Genomic DNA, 22,602 nt, shown 5'->3' on the forward strand with positions numbered 1-22,602 from the left:
TATCCATACATCATCTCCAAAATACACAAAGAAATGCATCTCTTAGCAAACATTCCAAATCAAAAAACTAAGCTTGCTACAAGGTTAATCTCTCCTACTCTACAATGTAGGCTGGACTAGAAAAAATAGATCATAGATGTTACTTGCAACCTGGGAAGCATTGCTGAAAGTGAGCAGAAACGTGTTGAAATAAGAGGGAGCCTTTCTGTTGATTTAAAAGGCCATTACAACTATGTTGCTGAATATTTTATCTCCTTTTAAAATCTGTGACATATATCATGAGATTTAAGCAAACATATGACAGTTTGCTCCTGCTTTCCAAATTTTCAAGCTATTTTTGTGGTTTTGGAGGAAGGGGTTGCAGCACTAATATCAAGGTGTCTTTAAAACCCCCGTTCACAAAATTCTCTGTATCCCGACTCCTCTAAAATAACTTATTAATATTTAACAATAAAAAGTTTAATGAACACAGTACTTGATTACTAAAACCTATAAATAAATTAAAATAAAATGTCTTGTTTTGATAATTAAAAAACTCTTTTGTGTCCTGGGTAGAAGCAGGCTTTTTCATACAAAGCACAGCACAAACTTTTTACTCTTAGCTGGCAATGCTGCAGCCTGAAGACAGATTGGTTTGCTATTAAGAATCTTGCTAAGTCAGTAGGTTTTTCCCTCTTCCTTGATCTACCACACAAAGCACTAGGAAATATAGTTGTTCAATGCTTCAGAATCTTTTCTGCTAATTGTGTGTTGATTAGAAAATGCTTCTATATTTGGTCTTTTTCTGTAAAATGTGTAAGACTAATCATTACATGATCTTTAATATTAAATTTAGCTAAACAAAGCCATCATGCTCCCTCAACCCCCAGAAAAAAAACAAAAAAACAAACAACAAAACAACAATGAATTTTTAAATCCTTTTTAATAAATTAATATTCATTCATCAATATCTTCATAAAGCATCTCTTCATCATTCCATTTTACTATTCTTTTTTTTTTTTTCACTGCGGAAGAATACCAAAAATACATAGCTGTGCCTTAAGCAAAAAGGACTGGGTTTTAGTTTATCTTTACAATGGGATGAAATCAACTTAGAGTTAAACCACCGTAATATTTCTACTGTTTAATGACCCTTTCGGCTATAACAGAAGATAGTTCCAGTTTTCCTTTTTTTAATGCCTTTTACAAACAAATTATGTGTTAATGTTATTTATAGTACTGTTGAATTACAAAGGAGTTGATTAGCTATGAAATACATTACTCTGGTGTGATTTAATTGAAATTACCATTTTCAGTCTTAAAACAATCTGTGGTTAAAATAATGTACTGCAGCTAGTGCACAGGGTCAAGAGCCAGAAAATGGGAGGTCAAGGCAAACACTGTTCTTTACACATGGTTGTATGTGTGGGTTTTTGTGTCGTGGTGGGACTGTAGGAACAGAATTGGCAAAAAAAGGCACAAAAAACGTGTGTGTAAGATAAAGTACTAACCTTAAGTGAGATTTTGCTGGCTTTTTTCAAGTCAAACCAAGACTTGGATCTGTTCAAGGTTAAAGTCGTTTGTGACTAAACCAATGAACGTGAAATCTTTTGAAAAAGCTGAAACGTGCAACTGCCTACTTTTTGCAAGGACAGGCAAGATGGGGAGTACAGTTCCCTGAAGGGGGCTGCATTAACATGCTGCCCTCCAGTAGTGCAAAGGGTAAGAGAGGCAGAGTCCTGAGACTCGGTCCTCTTGCACATGCAGGGCCCTGAAAAATCCACGTTGCCGCTTCCCTCTCTACAGACAGTGATTTTCTGTCTTCTTGGAAATTTTGGTTGAAGCCACTGAAGAACTGATTTCAGTGAGATTTGGAATACACGTTTCTTCCACAACTAAAAAAGTCACATCTTGTTGAAAGTTTCTGCATGGCCATGTGATTTCTAGGAGGTGGGGCTTGAAGAAAATAGAGTGCTGTGGTTAAATCATGAAGGCAGGACCATTCTCAAATCTGACTTCTTAGGGTAGTTCTTTAGGGCACTTACAGGAAGACTTGCTTGGAGATAATCTCAGTAGGGAAATCTTTCTAAAGCAAAGCCTACCATTTATAATTTTTATTAAAATCAGATAGTTTTGTTTAAACACGTTTTGCTATTAAGGTAAAAACTTAGGAGAGGTTTTCAACAATTCTATCTAATGTGTACTTTAGGAGGTTGTTAATTGTTAGTTACTTTGATTATAAAGATGACAATGTGCTCTATAATCCCTTCACAGTTTGAAGAGATATTAGAGAACTCACAATACATTTACCAATGGGACTTAATACTGAGGAGCTTTTAAACACCAAATTTTTCTGCTCCAGCTGTACGGGTTCCTCTGAGGCTGTTCATGCTGTGTAGTTGTCTTCAGATACAGTGCTTAAAAACTGCAGCTCCAGCCACTCTGCACCACTGCCAAGGATGCAGCAGGACTGCAGGAGCCGGGGTTCTGGTGAGCATTCCCGGCTGGATATCGCACTGCAGCGGCGCTGCAAGGCAGCTGCGGCCAGCTAGCTGATGCTCAAGGAGCAGCCCCAAGGATGGAACTGAAACACCTTTGCAAACCAGGCTCATCTATGCTGGAATTTCAGTCAGGAGCAAAGTTTCATAGTTCAGTTGCAAATAGGGGTGGGAACAGTAATGGGCAGCACATGGCAGCAACCCAAGTATCAGGGCTCTACTCACAGGTAAATCGAGTGCTAGCGAGAACAGGGGGTGGTCACTACAGAGCCAAGGTGGCCTTTTCAGTTTCATTCATATTTGGTGGTTTTGCTAGATGCATATCCACATGTATTTTTGCCCATAGAACTTTCCAACTAGCATCCAAAGCTCTCTGTCAGAAAATCTCATTGATGTCTACAGGAATTTCATGTGCAGAGATCTGTCAGGGCTAAGCCTGAATTCTGTTTTCTTAGATCTATTTATGCTACTGTATTTGTTGTTATTTGACAATGTACATGATAGAAACACTGTTTACAAAAAATATATCTTCTTTTCTTTAGAAAGATTTAGTTCTGATAAATAACAAATTAGGTTTACAGATCTGAAATTGGCATACCTTGATGACTACAATCTACTAGACTGAAAAAAGTTGTAATCCCAGTGAGGGAATGAACTGGGATCAAAACCAAAATGATCACATTTGCATGAAGGGTATGTTAGAGCACAGTTAATGCTGAAACAAAACATACTCTTGTGATCTGTGATGGCAGGACACTACCTTGGTAAGCGTAGGCCTATACTTTCAATATATAAATAAAATATGAAAATGCTCCATTACTGAATCAAAGTATCGGAAGTGCTCTATTTGCTCAGCTCTAGAGAATAAGAAGTTATAACATCACAGAAACAAAAATATGACATAACATGCGGTCACGATAGCAAGCACAGGAAAGAAAAATATTGAGAAAATATATGCATATTATGCAAATATATTTTACATTAACATACAATGTTATAAGAATGTCAAATAATATGAATGCATGTTTAAAAAAGGCTACAGCTAGGTGATTTCATGTTGAAGTAACAAATAACCTGAGACATCTTCTATGCTTTCACTGGAATAACAATCTTTAAATCTACAGCAGATGTAGAACACATTGACAGTAGTTGAATTCTCAGCTAAATTATACTAAAAATGTGCTGTTCTCTTTCAAAATGACATGGCAGCTGGAACCAGTCCAAGGGAAGGAAAATGTGCTGTACATTTACAGTACTTACAAAAGATTCATGTCAGTGTTGATGGACACTTAAAATGCTTGTTTGAAATATTATAAACCTGCATATGTCTCCAAAGACCTACAACACTCCCATGATCAGCTTGCCTACTGCAGAAGAGAAAGCAAGAGATCATTAAAAACTATGCCCACCCAGGGAAAATGTGTATTATGACATATATAAACCCAAGAAATTTTAGCAAAGAAAAAAAAAAATTTGGCTTGATGAAATGGTAGTTGCTGGATCTGCAATATAAATAACTTATTTTAAACTTAAGAGTGTAACTCTACTGCTTTATGATTAGCGTGTATGGCAGCATTTACAAAGGATGTTACTAAATACTGACTTTATACAGGATTACAGCTGTTCAAAAATTTCTGACAATCAGTTTTGTACTGACAATATACAACACTTACTTTCTCAAGGCTTGCTGCTTTGACGACACCTGCCTTTTGATTGAAAAAGTTCCTCTGAAGTGCATTCTATGTTAAAGTGTCCATAACCTCAGAATGAATGTGTTCATGTGTGTGTGCATACATATACTTTTGCTTTGCAGTATGTGCTTTAAAGTACACACAGTTCTTTGCTACATGTATTCACACATACATGAGTATGGTCTACATAGTAAAAGTTCATATATATATTTTTTTATATATAAATATATATATATATAAATATATATATAAACTCTGCAGGCAAGTAGTACTTCACTTGTTATAGTTGAAGTCCTTTAAAAAAAACTAAGTCACTCAGTTAACATAGTATAGCCAGTAAATTAAGTTGAAAAGAGAAAATGTGAATGGAAACACCATTCTTGACCATCTGTCGATGGCATTCACATCTGTTAAATCGGGGATTTTTATTTTCAGTTGCGAAGACCTTCTTCGTAAATGGCCCCTCTTGCTATGTGAGCCCGGTCTTTCTGACGAACGCCTTCCAAGGCTTTCACGATGTGAGCTTTGTTTTCTGTACTGGATTCCTGAGTTGTCAAAAGATATAGTTGAATTTCGGGCTTCTGTAACGCTGGTGGTGACCTCGTTGCTTGCCACCTCGTTGTGAATTTCAAGAGATGTTAGCAAAATGTTTCCATGGGTGTCCACCTAGAGTGAAGAAATGGAAACACAAATCCTTTCAAAAGAATTGACACTGATGAGCAGAATGTGGGTGTATGTAAATCTCCAAACCCATACATATCTAAAAAAATAATGTCATTATTTTTAAGCATGTGATGATCTTAAAAAAGAAATGGCACTATTCAGCTGCCTAAAATTAGGCAAGTACTTAAATACTTTTACAAACAGGGCTATCATCATACTACCAAACATCCAGTACAAAACTGCACTAGGCAATCTCCATCATTTTCTTCTCCCTCTGAACCAGCCACATTTTAAGGCATGGTCTCCTCCATGAAACCTCTGCACTGCTGGCAATGGAGGGAGACAGTAAGGGATGTCTCTCTGCTACAGTAGGAAATTAATCTAAACTGGCTAGTTTTGTTTTTTTTTTTCCCTAGCTGTGATCTAAAATAAAGTAAAAATGAGTGCCTGTGTAGTTTGCTAAAATGCCAAGGATGGTTCTGATGTGCTGAACTCTGCATTTTACAATCACAGAGCTTATTTACAATTTATCTCCTGAAATTTTCCTTCCAAAGTCATTTGCAGAGTTTTCCAATCACGGCAATCTTTAACTGCAGGGATTTTCTGAGTGATTGATCTCAAAAACCAATATACTTAAGGATAGGAAAAAAGTGGCTGAATTGAGGAAATAGGAGGGACTTTTCCCTTTCACTGCCCTATTTCAGAGGCAGTGTCCAGTGTTTAGCACGAAATGTATTCATTATGCTAACAAAGTCAAAGTTTTGTTGAGAGAAACTTGACAGTGATTTCTATGTAGGTATTTTTGTTTAGTATTATACTTTGCTTAATTTAACAGCAACTGAAACTACAGGAAGGTCAATGTTTGTGTTAGCAGTAACCCATACTCAGTCAAGGACTAGGCATCACCCTGAAAGACAAAAAAACAGGTCCCTGGTCAGCCATATGACAGAGAGCTCCTAACAAAAATCATCAAAACTTCAAATTTCCAAGTACAGAGCAGTGTGATGCCATTTTCAGTAATAAAGAAAAAGATCCTGACAATTTAGAGTCTTAAAATCTGGGCCAGACTCTCCAGTCCTCCCGAGTGGCAAGAGAGGAGCAGCCCAGAGTTGTGTATGTCTCCTTCAGTCCAGAAGCCTTAAGAGTTCCCATGAGTGGCACTGAGAAGTTCCAAGCAATGGTGTCTGAGTCAGTATTTGGTAGTTTCATTGGTGGGGCAGCACAAGCCCCATGCTCCAGGCCCTACACGCTGAAGGATGTGCAGTCAATACAGGCAAAGCAGGGATCAGCTCCAAATTTTCTGCCAGTTTTGGGGCAAGGAAAATGATGGCTGAAGGTAAAAAAGAAGCCCTGTGCTGGGTGTTTTCAGACAGTTAACACACATGTGACACTGTTAAAGAGAATTTAGTTCTCCGTGTCAGAAATAGATAGTCAATCATGGAATACAGGATAATTTCCAGTTTTACATGTGCAATTTATTCATCCATAATTCATCATGCAATTAATACATTTTTTTAGCCTGCCATATGATCTAGCTGTGCAAACTGTGTAGCAGTTGAACATCTCATTCTAGAAGCATCAGTTTAAAAGTGGTTGTAAAAACAGACTATTGTCACAGCCTCCTGAAGTTCACAGTCATCTGATACCACATCCTCTGCAAGCTCTGTGTGATGGATTAAAAGTATGCACAGCTATGCGTCTGTCCATAAGCATTTAACTTTTTTCATTCTTATTGAAATTTTGTGAAATGGATGTTTCTTTCATCAATTATTGATGCTTCAGCTTATCTCTTCTCAGGGAAGACAATTATGATAGTATATCAGTAATGCTTTGCTAAGGTGCTTGCAAATGGAAAAAAAGAATATACAATGCTATGAATGATATACACACAAGTGGGAAAATAATCCTTAGATATCTAACAAATCCTGCTGCTGTAGGCAATGGCACATTATGCTGATGAGTGCCTATAAATAAAAAATAAATATGAACAAGAATAATGGCATGGAGAAGCCTCAGTGGTGATTAAGAAGAATTTATTTTCTCCATGGCAGAAACGCTTTGGGTACAAAAGTAAGATCTTGAGGTTTGTAGAAAGGAGTTCATGCTGTTGAGCAGTTTCTGTAACCAGAGAATAAACACAGGTGTAAAATACAGTCAAGGATATAATCACTAATTATGGTGGTCTATGAAAAGAACTGATTCAGTTTCTTCTGTTCCTTTTTTTCCACAAAGAGTACAAATTATGATCAGGATCTTTTTTTATGCAATGTGTAAAGTATCTTAACAACCTGTTTTTTCCTTGTGAAGCTTAAAACTATATCTCTCATCCAGACCCCCATGGCATCAAGTGTCATCTTTCCCATCTCCTCCTTGGCTTTGAGAAATGTCCTTCAGCTTACTAAAAATGCATAGCAAGACCATTTTGGTGGGCCTCACCCCTAGAGCCCTGCCATCCCCTTGCAGGTCTCTCCTCCTTTTCCTTCCACCACCACAGATGTCAACTCCTTTTTCCCTCAGGACATCCTGATCTCTCCTGATTCTGTCTGCCACCTACATATACACAGACATCAGCCCATCCTGGGTATTTTGTCCTTCTACACTGAGCCTGGACTGTTGTGAGCTGGCAGCTGAAAGCTTGTATTATGGAAGCACTGAGGCTTCTCCTGATCAAGGAATCAATTATATTCCTATTATTTCCTTGCACGGCATAGCTGCCTTCACCTTATCTGCCAACTTCACACGCCACCTTAACATGGCTTCTGCTTTTGATGTGCCAACTTTTCACTGTTTGTCACTGCATCTAGAAATCAAACCAGAAAGGCAGTCAAGAAATTTGCGACTTTTGTGTATATTCTTTTTCTGAAGATAACAGTATGTCCTACGAAGCTGCATGACAGTATACATTTTTCTCAAAATGTCAAATGAAACGTATTTGGAAACATACTTTTGAAATTCATCGTTTTGCTAATGGAGAGACAGGCATACATGTCAAATATGAGGAAGGAGCAGATGGAGAGAAAAAGGGGTCTGCAGAAGCTAAATCAGCCTCTGGTCCACAGATGCTCAAATTGATTCCTTCCGAGGTTTTGAATAAACCACCTAAGCTCTTGACGACATTAGAGCACTATACGCTAATACTTTGTGACAATCTTAAGGTGATGTCTTAAAGTATGAATACTTAATGCATACAGCATATTAAAAAGTGTTTGCACATAAACATGACTTTGGAATCATTTAAGCAATGATTTAAATTACTTTGACAAAGGTACACAAGCTCTCTCAACAAATAAAGAAGCAAACCAATAATGGCAGGAGATCCTGTGCAAGTCACCTCATGTTTGCCTGAATATACAGGGAAGGCAAAATCCTCCATGAGTGAACATGAGTGTTGCTCAGTGGCTCCAGGGAAAATGTTGCCCTAGGTATAGATTAGGAAAAGTAGCTGACTGGATTACAGTCATGGCTACGTATGACAAACAAGGCCGATGTCTTTGATAAAACTCTAGATTTACTCCTTATGAACCTTAGAATATAATTTTATCACCTGGCTCAAAAATGTCACTCTGTGCACTAGAAGTTCTCCCCAACACGCTAATACCAGGCTTTACTCTCAAATGCTGTTATAAATAAGAGATGACACTGGGGATTTGGCCAATTTCCCCTCAATTCTTACCATCCTTCTTTAACCAAAATATTTCCCCTTTTTTACTTCTCAGCCAACCCTGTGCTTCTATTCTTTTTGCAGCCTTCTTTCTTCCCACATTGGCTCCACCGAATCTATTCCTTCCCGTTTCTCCACTCTGGTCTCCATGTTTGGTTCCCACATCTCCCCAACACAAGCAAGGGTTGGTTGTTTCCTTGGAACATTTCCCAGTAAACTCATCAAAACAGATGAAAACAGCTGAGTACCAAATCATTAATTAATTCCCTGATGAATCAGCATGGATACAAATATGCAAAACTAGTGCTCTTATTTCAGAAAAAAATTTTATCGAACTCCATCCCTCCCACCTCTGAGTAACTACAGACCCTGCACCAGGGTGAAGTGACTGAATCTCACATAAATGCATTTTGAAAAGCAGATTCACCTGTGAAGGTTCATCATTTCTGAACTATATATATTACAGTATAAGTGAAAAATTCCAACACTCCAGCAGCCTAATGTCATTACACAAAAATGACTGTGACTCCCCTAACTGAAGCCAGAAGGAGGAGAATTAAGACAACGTTCACAAAGAACCTTCTCTTTGCCCTTGGAGGACTACCACGTCACCAGTATGTGGATTGTATATTCCAGGTCCAAAACTTCAGTGCCCTATTATATCTGGGGAGTCCTAAATCTACTTCTTAATTCTACCCAGGATCTAGGCTCATTTCGATGTTAGCTATTCTAGTTTAAGCAACAAAATATAACAGCTGCTATTGAATACTTTTCTCCAATATTTAAAAAAAAACCCAACTTTAAATCCAGTTTGAAAGCACTTTACTAGGGCCAGAAGACTACCTAAGCCTTGATTTATTATTAGGTAGAGTCTGAATTGTTTAAAGTTAATTTAGTTCTCTGTTTAATATTCCATAAATTTTAGAGAGTATGTTACAATGAAATCTCTTTTCCCTCATCTTTCAGAGGAAGCATTTTGTTCAAGCCCCATAGGTATGTTTACTTGTTCATCAATACCAAATTTTCAAATACCATGTAAACACTTCCCATCATGTGAAGCAATATAAATGCAAATGGGGGTTTAAATAACGTAAGGAAAAGCTCTGTCTCTGTAGTTAGTCTTGCATTATTTTACATCAAAATTAATATTTAAGTACATACAGAATCACAGAATATTTTGAGTTGGAGGGGACCCACAAAGATCATCTGGTCTGACTCCTGACCCTGCACAGCACCATCCCCAAGAGTCACACCATGTGTCTAAGAGCGTTGTCCAAACATTCCCTGAACCCTGTTCAGGCTGGTGCTGTGACCACTTCCCTGGGGAGCCTTTTCCAGTGCCCAGCCACCCTCTGGGAGAAGAACCTTTTCCTAATATCCAACCTGAACCTCCTCTGACACAGCTTCAGGCCATTCCCATGAGTCCTGTCACTGGTCACCACAGAGATCAGTATCTGCCTCTTTCACCTTCTTTACTTATGCATAAATGATTTTCCAACATGTAGAAAAATAAGCAATCAGGCCTTAAGTTTATCTGTGCTTAAGGCTAAATACATTGACCACATTATGGCTTGGATATTTAAAAATAATTTAAAAATGCAGGCAAAACAAAAATTATAGTGTTGAGTGTTCTCCCCAAGTCTAAAAGCTGATACTTCTCTCACTGCCTTTTAAATATGTTTATATTAATTAATAAGCACCAAAAAATTGGAAGAGGTTATGTTTTATATAATTATATCAGCTTAGTAGATGAGCCCAGGATACCCAGCAGAACTGGGAAGATGGAAAGACCTTGGCAAACAGAGAAAGTATGAAGAAGCAAACTAATTAGGAATTTCCATATTATCACTGTCTATCAAGTAATACTGAAGTTTTACAATTAACCTTGATATATTTCAATGGGGGAAGAAAAGAGAAAAAAAAGGCATAGTCCTCCTTTGCCCTGTATTTCACATTGTCTGGACTATTAATCCAGTCTCTGAGATGTCCTATGAATTGCACGTACAATCCTTCTTACTGTCTCAGTATTTGCACAATTCACACTTGTGCAAAGTGTCTGCAAACCAAAACTAGTACATATATGAGTCTCCCAGTGCACAATGAATGTCCCCACCATGAGCTACAGGATGAGTGTTCTTCCCACAAGAACTGTGCTTATCACCCTTGGCAGATATATTTCAAAATTTGGTACCTACTCATCACAGCGGTGATATAAAAATACCCCACTGTTCAAAAAAGCACTGAAAAAAGTATCCAGGAAAGATGAAGATACACAGGAGAATACTGCCAGTTTTGCTATTCCCGTACTTCCCAATTTAAACTGAGTGATAACTCTTCCACGGAAGTCAAGATATTAATTTTCACAATAAAATCCCACCTATGAGAAGGGTTGCTGCAATTAACAAAACTGCTAAGTAGATGTAAGTGGCCTGAGCCTCTATTCTCAGCAATGCCTGGTGGGAAGCTGCTGCCTTGGCCAACAGCGGGGGTTGGAGCCAGGAATCTCCAGAGCTAAAAATACACGCAGACACTGCCTGATGAGAAGGGCCTTTTTATGAAGGGTTAGGCATTATTCTTGTCAGTGAAGCTCTGCCCACATGTCTGACAGCCACCGGGGGTTTGAAGCTTGAATGGGCTTGTGTGATAGTTACCCTCCTGATTGATACTCTGGGGATGAACTCTTGGTCCCACCAAACTGAAAACGTGAATTGCCACAGCTGGATCCAAAAAGCAGTGTTTTCAGCAGGGGACTTTAACATATAACCACATAAGCTCTGGGGATTGGCCCAGAAGGAGCAATGCCCAAAACACATGCTCACCATCTGATTATACAAGGAGCCTCTACCACACGAGTGAACAAATGAGAACAGGATTGCCTTAAATCTCTCTCACGCTGATTCAGCCACAAATTAGGCTGTATCTGAGCCTTATTTAAAAGAAACAACTTATGTAGCAAAACTGAAAGTTTTGAGATCTACAAATGAAGCCCCAATCTGCCAACACAAACAGGAAAAATGGATTTGATTCATAACAATGGTGATTAATTTTCAAAGGAAACATTTTTAGAGACCACCTATTCCATTCTGACAATTTTTCTACAATCAGAGGACTTTAATTTAGGCATACATATAATATCAGAAGAAATTGTTTATGAAAAGTAAAAATTAATTTCTTCCTTGATCCTAGAACTTGCCCTCGTATACGAAGCAGGGTCAAGGCTTTCAAAAGAGAGTTTTCAATCCCAAACTAGTATGTGTATGAAAATTGGTTATACACAAAAAAAGCAGCATCCCATGTTTGTCTCAGTAGCTATGGTTTACTGTGATAGGCTGGAACAATTCAGTGAGGAATACTATTTGCAGTGCATTATCTGAAATAAAATACGATGCAAATGCAGGCAAAAGAAGAGACGGCTAAGTGTGAAATTTCCTTTGTAGTCAGCTGCTGATCCACAGATGAGTCACTCATAAAGGCTCACTCAGGTTTCATCTCATCACCAGCTCTGAATCTACTGAAACCTTTTCCAGAGATTCAATTTAGTCAGGCGTGCTTCAGCCATCATGCCACCTTCAGCAGTGCTACACAGAATATAGCACAGTTTTTCTCTCCCCAGTGCTTTTCTTTGTCACCTCTGCAACCTGAGGACACTGGCTGTGCCAATTCCATGCTGCAAGAGCTCTTCTTTCCCTTACACCTGGAGCTATTTGGCTTACTGGTTTCAACACATGGACAGAGCTGGACAGCAAGCCATAATGGGAGCATTGAAGCCAACCCACAGCTCAGCAGCAGCAGCTGGCGGAGCCCTCCTCAACACAGCAAGCCTTAGTGGTAGCATATCAGGAATAACTCAGAGAGAAGTAAAAGCCTGGCACTGGAGAGGTACATCCATAGCAGCAGCACCAGAATAGGGAAGGCTGTGCCAATTTGAGCTTTTCAAACCCATAACCTCTGACGCAGGACAGTGCAAAAGCATTAATTATGAAGAAGAGTTACTGAGCATGAAGTTACTGCTTTGCAAAGCAATTATCAAATACAACACAAACATACCCACATCTGTGCATTTTGTAGTCTAGAACATTATTTTTATTAAAACTCCCTTGCTCTACAGTCCAATAAGACTAAGAAAGCAGGAAAAGCCCTTTTGCTACTATAAGAGAAGTGTTTTTAACCAAGCCTGATAGCTTTCACTCCAGACTTCAGTTCTCTGATGTGTAAAAAATACACTACAATAGCAGTATTACATGCTGGTTCTACTGTTTTCCACGGGCTAAGGCACTTCTGAGTGGAAATAACATCCCATTTTCCCACTGCCTTCTCTTGTGCACTTTGCCTGAGCGAAAGACACTGTCTCAGCAGTACTGCCTGTCTTGGGAATCATAAAAGCAAAGCTTGAACTCGGGGCCTAAGCACCAGGCTTAGGTGTTGTGCCGCCCCTTCTCTGCTAGTGCTGCCTCCTAACACAAGAGATGCCCACCACACGCACCCCCTCCTGACTCTGGACCTGATACAGCACTTGGTTGTTCTGTCACTACACCCACAAGTTGCAGTATCTAATGTGGACAATAAACTGAATAATGTTTAATTTTTTATCTGGTTCAGTTTGGTTTTTTGATTTGTTTTGTTTTGTTTTACTAGCGCCCTGAGCTAATATTCTTAATCAGTGACAGAGAGCTCATGCACATGGTTCATAAACAAGCAAATTAAATTACTAAAACAAAACAGCAACAGAGCAACCCAAAATAGTAGTCAGAAATAAGCTAATAATAACGTCTTCTTCCAGTTTTATATTTGAACATTTTTCAATCTCCTTTCCAGAAGAGCATACATTTGACAGTCATGAAATAGTGGTGATAGATAAGTGCAAAGTGGGTTGCCTGCTTTTGGCATTCTCCCTTTCTTTAAAAATGTCATTCAGCCCCAAATCACATGAGACTGGAAGTATTTTCCAGGATTAGAAACCTTCCCTTTCTGAATGAAATTATACTCCATGGAAGACTGAAGCTTCAGCAAAAAAACAAAACCAATAATTTCATTGAACTTGCACCAAGTAGTCTTCATATGTGTCTCTGAGCCTCCCTTACTGTGCAGTATTGGGGTATAGTGTGTGAGCCTCTCCCAGAACATCCAGCACCAGAGTCCCAGCTCCAAAGACAGAAGCAAGCAACTGTAATTTCCATCAGATTCAATGATTTTCAAGAGACACCAAAGGAGAAATTGGAAGTTAAGCACTCTTTACTATCCCTGAAGTGTTCAGAACCAAGGCTGTAAAGCTTTCAGGTACTATCTTCCATAGAAAGTATGCTAAAATCTCTAGCATGACTCCAGTCCTGCTACAGCCATGGATATCTGTATAGCATGGTAAATGGTGGACATGATCCAGAAGACAGACATTTTCCTGCTTCAAGGCTGCGGTATCTCTAGGCCATGGAAAACTTTGTCCAAAGTACATCTGTTGGATGTATTTTCCCTGAGATTTGCATCTTGAAATCCATGGGACCTCTAGCCTGTTCTGATCAATCCCCTGTGCATTGCATTTGCCAGTGTTTCTCAAACGAGAAATTAAAATTTGACATCCTACATCCAATGAATCTTCTATCTATGTTTTGTTTGGAAGTAAGATTTCTGACTAGCTCTACCTAATGTTTCTGTCTGTTTCTGTTGTATGCTGGCACTGCTTCTCTGCAGGAACTGAATCCAGAAACTACAACAAAGCTCTGCTGAATTCCCCAGCTGAGGCCTGGGGACAGAATGTTTTCTACACAGAAAGAGTCCATACCACGTTATTTATCCTGTGTTATTTAAACAGCAAATATTAACAGTCAGTATGAGCATATATGAATCTACAAAGCATACAAAGTTCCTCCCCTAGTGCAACTTGAGGCCACTTCCTCTCATCCTGTCACTTGCTACCTGGGAGAAGAGACCAGTCCCCACCACACCACAACCATGTCTCAACGTGCCGCATCTGCACATCTTTTAAATATCTCCAGGGACAGTGATTCAACCACTTCCCTGGGCAGCCTGTTCCAATGTTTGACAACCCTTGCTGTGAATAAATTTTTAACTTATGCACAGTTGATATTAAAGCAGTAGAAAAAGCAGAACAGTTCATGATATTTGCTTTGGATGCCTCAGAAACAAAAGGTTCTAAGTCAAAAGCCAGGAAAAAAAGATTGCTATAAGGTATGAGCAGATCCAGGATATAAAAATGTCATGAACTAGGTATAAAAATATACATTTTCATTAGTTAAGGTACTTATGATTATTTTGACAATGTAGATAAATTGATCTCAAGATAGAAGAACTGTCAGACATGGGGAAGTATTGGACCCATTAACAAGTCTTGTACTGAATTATGTAGATCATTTAAATGGATGAGATACACCAGATGGTTTCCAGCAGGAGAATTAAACCTTAGTGTGTACATCTGCATTACCTGCTTGCAGTTAAAATCTTCTCCATGGGTTTCAATTCAGATACTCTTTTATTTCTCCATGTGTATTTTTTTATTATTATAACTATTTATTTTTCTTGTAAAGGGAATTTGTTTATCCTGATATCTTAGTTCTAAGTAGAGCTGCCAACTGTGATGAGAATCTGGTTTCATAACACAGTAGACAAAAATGTGTTTATTGGTTTAGAATTGTCTCACATTATGAGTGCTGATAATTAGGTGTAGTTCTGCATTACATTTGCTATAGCAGACAAAATCATTGGGATAAACAAATATAGCTTGAAATTACTTTTATGATACTGGTTTTGACAAACAAGTAGTAGTTTTGTCACTGTGAACTCTTCTAATTTATAGCTGATAGAAAAAAAAGCCAGTCTTACTCAACAGAACTGAATGAAAAAGCCTCACTAGGAGCATTTTAGTAAAAGGAGGAAAGATGTTATATTCAAACTGACATGGCTTGTTAATGTCAGATACTGCTGAATACCTTGAATTTTTCTTCCAAATATTCAAAAAGGAAGTTTTCACTGGATAAAGCAATTCTCCAGGCAAGGAAATAGGCTGGAGCATAATCAGCACAGACCTTGCCAATACTATGCTTCAGAAAACAATCTGAAAGTTTCTCTAGGACTTTTACTTTCCTGCTGGTCTTAAACAGCAGCAGATGACAATGCCACACACAGCTTTGAACTATACTGGCCAATTAATTAGCATGGCAGAACTAATCCTTTATCTGTTCTTTCCCATGGCAATTGCATCTCCTCTAAGTGAAGTGAGGAAAGGTGTGCTCATATCCTGGATTCACTTACATAGGAAATGTACATAAATGTACTTAAAATCACAGTTAGATTACATTTAATTTAGACAAATAAATGTAGATCTGAGTGTTTATTTTCAAGCTAGCTTCCCTCCCACTGTCTTCTTCTTACATTTACTTGTCATACAGATCATATGCACTTCCACATCTGGATGCCTACATATATTCTTCTACATTGGTTCCTGAAAATGAAAATGGCCAAGTCTGTCTACAAAAAGATGTGGTTGGTTGTCACCAGACAGTGATGTTTTTATGCAAGTCTTTTTGTTTTTGTTTTTTTTCATACTGATAGTCTTTACAATGTAAAAATAGAGAGAATATATATAAATTAAAGAAACCTACCCGATTGCCTTCAAACCTTGAGCGATCGTTGTTAGCCTTTGTTGTTTTTTCTGCAAGTTTCTTCTGCCTTTGAGGGCCTTTTCCAAAGAAAATGTAGTTGACAAAGGCGTATTCAAGTAAGGCCAAGAAGACAAACACAAAGCAGCCCATGAGATACATGTCAATGGCTTTAACATATGGAATTTTAGGCAAAGTCTCTCGCAGGTGAGTGTTGATTGTTGTCATAGTCAGCACAGTTGTAATTCCTACACAAAGAAAAAAGATCGCATATCTTACAACTCCAAGCATTCAATTTTATTTTTCTTCTTGGTAAATATGCCTTGTCAGTGGGAAGAAGCTTAAAAACTTGTAAAAGATGTCTTGCAGGTGACATCACTGAAAAAAAAATATTAAAAAATTAAAACTTGATGCATTGATATTCTGTTACAATTATTTCCTTCCTATGAGCAGGGGAACAGCTAACAAGGGGGTCTGGCACCACTGCCATGAGTTAACACAGCTTCATGGAAGCCGGTGTAGCTGTAGTGAGAATCTCTTCCATGGAGACCAAACTGATGTGCAACAAGAACAGTGTTCACACAGATGGTGAAAGACTTCTCCCACAGTTTTAAATTTCTAGGAGTGAGGCAGTTGGTTGATACCAGTCTTGTGGGATCTCCCTGTAGTAGAGACAGGGGAGAGACAGGTACCTTTCTAGAGCAGCTCATCCCATCTATTTTAGCTACCTATTTCAGGAAAGGACAGTATGTAAGAGGAACTTGAGATGACTAATTTGGAGCAGTAGGCTAGTTACACAGAAACAAGTGAGGTAAGCAATGAGAGACAGATAGGTATGTGAATTTTTAAAAGGAAGAATTAGGGAGAGCTGCATTTTTATAGCAACAAACTGGATACTAATAAAATATCTACAAAATATCTGTATCAACCTTATGTAAAGATATTTATCTAAGGATGGACATAGCACCTGAAAATATATTCCAGAGCACTGTTTTAAAAATCAGAAAAGAAAATCAAATTTATTGTCAGTCTGCCTGAATTCACAATGAACTGTGGGATCTGTATCTCCACTGGAAATTCTATGGGAATTGCAAATCACAGGTTGTTGAAAACCGATTTGTGGAATAAGTCTCATTTCAAGGCAAGTCATTCTACTAGGTCTCCTCCATTACTATTTTCTTTGATTCCATAATTATACCATCAGTTTACAAGTAGTCACTAAAATACAGGCAGAACAAAAATGAAGGCTGAAATAAAATTGCTGCCATATAATAAAGCACAGCTTCTTTTACATGAAGAGACAGAAATAAAGACAATGTAACTCAAAATCAAGCTGTTGGTGTAAGCAGTGTCACTCCAGGGAACTGTAGTAATACCCTGTGAGATAATATTGGATATTTAGTAGGTTAGTGTCAAGCAGTTTTCAGTGCTTTTTCCCTAAACTGTGAAACAAGCGTGCACTGATGCCAGATGTCTGGTGATGTGGAAGATTAAGCACACTGAATGGAAAGGTGGCTATCACTAACCAAAGGGAAATACATTCCCTGGGAGATCCTGAAACCCTGCGGCCAAATGTCTTTCTGAAGCTCAATAATTTATTTTAAAGCACAGCTGGGGGAGAAGAAGCTGACACTCCTCTAAGACAGAAAAATAAGATAATCTTGTGATTATAGTCCTTCCCACAAGAGAAGACCCTAGAGATAATTCTTCTCACCTGAAGGACTGAATTTAGGAACTTCTAAGGGTTAACTAGCAAAACACAGAGCACAACTGATAGGTTTGAATATTTCTCTTGAGGTCAGTCCTGCATCACTGGCTGTCTGCAGTGTCCATAGTACTGTCTCTGGAATGAGCTGGCCTTTGCTCTGTACCTAGATTTCACTCTAGAGGCGACTGTTTGGTTCAGTGCAGCAAGGGATCAGGCACAGGGGAAAAACATGGAAGTGAATGAATAGAATCAGGCTCTTGCAGAAATACAGGCTTCTTGCAGGAGTTGAGTAAAAGTCTGTGTTCCAAGAACTGCACAGAGAATGCTTCCTCGAACAAATACTTAGGAATTCAGGTATACCTTCTCTATACTGTGTTCTTTAGAGCCAATCATTATTTCCAAAGGTGCCATAGTACCTTTCAACTTTTATACCACTTTACTTTAGGATGCCATTTAAGTTCACATACACTAGACAACTGGGAGCAGCTGTTGCCTGCCCCAGAGGCAGGCAGACTCTGCAGAGATATCTTGACAAATTAGAGGACTGGGCAGGCAATCACCAACCATGTGAAGTTCAGTAAGGGGAAGTGCCAGATTCTGCACCTGGGACAGGGCAAACCTCAATGTACAGAGAGACTGGGGAACAAAAGGTTGGAGAGCAGTAATGCAGAAAAGTCCTGTGGGTCCTAGTGGATGGCAACTTAATATGAGTCAGCAGTGCCCTGGCAGCCAGGAGGGCCAACCCTGTCCTGGGGGGCATCAGGCACAGCATGGCCAGTGGGCAAGGGAGGAGATTGTCCTGCTCTGCTCTGAGCTGGGGTGGCCTCACCTCAAGTACTGGAAGCAGTTCTGGGTGGCACAATCTAAGAAAAATATTGTACTATTATAAAGTGTCCAGTGGAGGGCAACGAGGATGGTGAAAGGTTGTGAGGGGACGCTCTACGACGAGCAAGTTAAGTCACTCGATCTGTTCAGCCTGGAGACTACAACTGCATTCTGTAACTTCTTCATGAGAGAAAGAGGAGGGGCAGATGCTGATCTTTTCTCTGTGGTGAATAGTGACAGGACCCAAGTGAATGGCCTGAAGTTGTGTCAGGGGAGGTTTAGGTTGGATATTAGAAAAAGGCTGTTCATCCAGAGAGTGGTTGGGCACTGAAACAGATCCCCAGGACAGTGGTCACAGCACCAGCCTGACAGAGTTCAAGAAGCATTTGGACAATGCTCTTGGGCCCATGGTGTGACTCTTAGAGATGGTCCTGTGCAAGGACAGGAGTTGGACTCCTGTGGGTCCCTTGTGGGACCTTCCAACTAACCATTTTCTGTGATTCTGTGGTACCAGCTTAGTAAGAGGGGGTATACAAAGGAATATGGGATTAGACGCATGATACTGAACTTTATTATACAAATACCACAGGCATAATCACCAAGGCACTAATTGTTTTCTGAGAAGAAACTGTTACATGGATTTTTGTCCTCTCAAAAGGACTTTCTACCACTTGGAAATAGAACATCTGGTCTCCCGAGCTTGCCTTGTACTGTCTGATTTTTGTTTTATTTGTCTTACAGTACTTGATGAACTTGTGCTACACAGAAATGGGCCACATGAGACAGCCTTGCTCCTTAAACAAGGCAAAATCTCATGAACCTGCCACAGAAGGGCATGGAATGTCACCGGATACGGTAACTTCTGTCTAGCCATCTGTTCTCTGCAGTCCTGGCCAGTATGGATCTAGACAATGATGGTTGTGATTGAAGTGCTGCCCTCACTTGGTCCACCTGGGTGGATCTCTGCTATCCAGTAGCTCATTTATGAACACATCAGAGATGTTTGGGCTCTATACCCCACTTCCTATTAAGCTACTACTTAGCTTCAAGCTGCTAAACAAACACGGGCTGCTGAGTGGTAATGCCAGACAGTGTCATGCCCATAAGAACCAGCTAATCCACAGTACATGAAGAATTACTGCACATGAAGTATAACTGCGGTTAATTTACAGTGTCTCCAGCTACCCAAATTCAAATGCTGAGTAATATGTTGCACAGAGGTGGCTACCCTGCCTGCTTTGGTATGTGGGACCTTGGGAGTAAGGAAACAGGGAATCACAGGGACATGGGTTGACGTCTGGGTTTGCTGTGGTAAATTACAGAAAAAATAAGGGAACTAGAGAGTTTTAAGAAAATAAGAGAATACAGCAGGAAGATAGCACAGACAGTGACAAGTTTTGGGTAGCAAGGTATGTGTAATTGGGAAGCACAGGGTTGAAGACAGAATTTGGGACAAAATGAGAAGCAGAAGTATTTATAGGGATTTATAGACCCATTTAATCTTCCTTAGCTACAGCTATCCCTGAGTATACTTCTGGTAAAGATGAAATATTTGCTGTGAGATATTGTCACAGAATTTGTCCTGGTTCTGGCAAGGACAGGGTTTATTTTTGCAGTAGCCAGGAGGGGGCATGGCTAAGACCCAAAGGTTATTCTATATCACCTCACATCATTGCCAGAGGTTGCAGGAAGGGAGTCTTTTCAGGTTGGGGCAAGTGTGGCTGTCATTGAGTCATGAGTTCCACAATGAGCATTTTTGTTTGTCAATCATTCTCTCTTTTGTACAGTTTTGTTATTAGTAAGTTGCTGATCCTGTTCGTTTTCTTGTTTCATTGCTGTTTCCAGTAAATTGTTCTTACCTCACCTTTGCCTTTTGTGTCTCCAATTCTCTCTGGCCACCCGCAGTGGGAAGGGGGACAGAGGGAAGCAAGAGGCAGTGTGGTTTTAGTAGAAGCACTAAAATGGACAATACCATTCTATCACAGAATCACAGTTTGGCTTGGAAGGGACCTTAAACCCCATCTAAGTCTGCTGCCATGCACAGGGACCTTCCACTAGATCAAGTTGCTTGAAGACAAATCTAACTTGGCCTTCAACACTTCAAGGGATGGGGAATCCACAATTTCTTTGGGAAACCTGTTCCAGTGCCTCATCACCCTTACAATCAAGAATCTCTTCTTAATTCAAATCTACTCTCTGTCATTTTGAAGCCATTTCTACTTGTCCTGTCCTTGTATGAAGTCCATTTCCAGCTCTCCTGCAGGCCCCCTTTGGGTACTGGAAGGTGCTGAAAGGTTACCCCAGAGCCTTCTCTGCTTTAGGCTGAACAAAATCAAGTTGCTTGGTCTGCCTTGACAGGAGGGTTGCTCCAGCCTCTGATCACCTTTGTCGCCCTTCTCTGGACTCACTCCAACAGGTCCATGACCTTCTTATGTTGGGCACCCCAAACATGGATCCAGTATTCCAGCTGGGGTGTCATAAGAGCAGAGTCAAGAACAATCACCTCCCTCACCCTGCTGGCCATGCTGATTTTGGTGCAGCCCAGACACAGTTCTGGACTGCAAGTGCACATTGCTGGGTCATGCTGAGCTCCTTGGCAAACCAACACCCCAAGTCCTTCTCCTCAGGGCTATTTCTCAAGCCATTCTCTACCCAGTGTGTACTTGTGCTTGGGCTTGCCAGACCCTCATGCAGGATCTTGCACTTGGCCTTGTTTAACTTCATGAGGTTCAAGTGGGTTCACCACTCAAGCTTGTCAAAGTTCTGGATGTCATCCCTTCCCTCCAGCATGTCAACTGCACAATTTTCTAGTGACCTTCTCTTATGTAAAGGATATTGAATACTCTTCTAAAGGATACTGATACTCTTATTTAAAGGATCTGAAAAGTTCTTGGGCAGGAATCACATACCTGTGCCAAATCCATGTTTTTCTGTCCCAAGGTAAGTAACACTTTAAGCTGTGATAAACATGCACTTAACATACCTGTAACCTGAGGGTTAGGTGGCATGGAGGGATCCATAGCTGATGTGCCCCTGTGTGCTGAACTAGCAATGGTTCTTGAAGTCTGTTCCTGCCAGTGTCAGTTAAAGCACCAGGACCTCAGGAGGAGGCTTGGAGCCACGTTTGTCCTCCCACACTGAGCTGGACTAAAGCCCACGCTCAAGTACGACTGTGCAGCTGGTCTCCTAGATGAATTCACTGGCAACATTAACTTTGATGAGAACAAGTCTGGGACCTGTATGAGCAGCTCATGTCAGAGATTTAGTGGTAGCTACACTCTTGCATGCAGGGGAAAACATCACTTTTGAGGCAATACTGGATGACATGATTTTGACGCAAATTATTTTGGAATTTCAAAACACTGACATCACGTTGTAGTTTTTAACAACCTCTTAAGGCTACATTAAGTCTGACATTTTAATGTCCCACTCATTCTTAGCACATACCAAGGGCAACTCTTGCTGCTGATGCATCATAATTGATCCAGAATGACACCCATGATAAAATAGTAATCAGTATGGAGGGCATATAGGTTTGAAGAATAAAGTAGCCAATATTTCTTTTCAACCTGAAGCTCAATGAGAGTCTTGGATAGGCACCTGAGAAAAGAGAGAGGAAAACAGCATTATTTATACTGAAGGAAAGACACTTGTAGATAGCTGCCTTCAGATTCTGCAGAAACTAAAGCATGCACATTTTGTGGGGTATATGACAACTGCAGAACAGTAGGGATGACACCTTCACTGTATTACTCATTGGTATTAAAAGAAGCATTGCAGTGAATACAGTGATAGCCGAGTAATTTGTATTTGGGAAAGAAAGAGAGACAGTAAATTACTTTGGACAATTGAACAGATAGGTGAACACTGGGTAGTTTTTAAGAACAAATGCTTAGGTCTCCAAGTAAAATGCTTATCCAAGTACACCGTTTTCACAGTATAGAATTTATATTGAGATAATGAGTAA

General features: G+C 39.7%; 1 protein-coding gene across 4 annotated transcripts in view; it reads right to left on the bottom strand.

The window, feature by feature from the left end:
* Nucleotides 1-903: 903 nt before the first annotated feature.
* GABRB3 (gamma-aminobutyric acid type A receptor subunit beta3) overlaps nucleotides 904-22,602 on the bottom strand; it is a 196,492-nt gene continuing 174,793 nt past the window's right edge. For all 4 annotated transcript variants that reach the window (XM_088052172.1, XM_005516517.3, XM_088052176.1 and 1 more), the window contains 3 exons: nucleotides 22,083-22,235; nucleotides 16,106-16,350; nucleotides 904-4,834 (listed from right to left, as the gene is read on the bottom strand). In XM_088052172.1, the coding sequence (XP_087908298.1) occupies nucleotides 4,484-4,834; nucleotides 16,106-16,350; nucleotides 22,083-22,235 (749 nt within the window). In that variant the 3' untranslated portion in view covers nucleotides 904-4,483. The remainder of the gene's footprint in view (nucleotides 4,835-16,105; nucleotides 16,351-22,082; nucleotides 22,236-22,602) is intronic.

Source organism: Pseudopodoces humilis, chromosome 2 (genome assembly GCF_049639895.1).
Source record: "Pseudopodoces humilis isolate 2021_Gansu_Grassland_sample_001 chromosome 2, ASM4963989v1, whole genome shotgun sequence".
NCBI lineage: Eukaryota > Metazoa > Chordata > Aves > Passeriformes > Paridae > Pseudopodoces > Pseudopodoces humilis.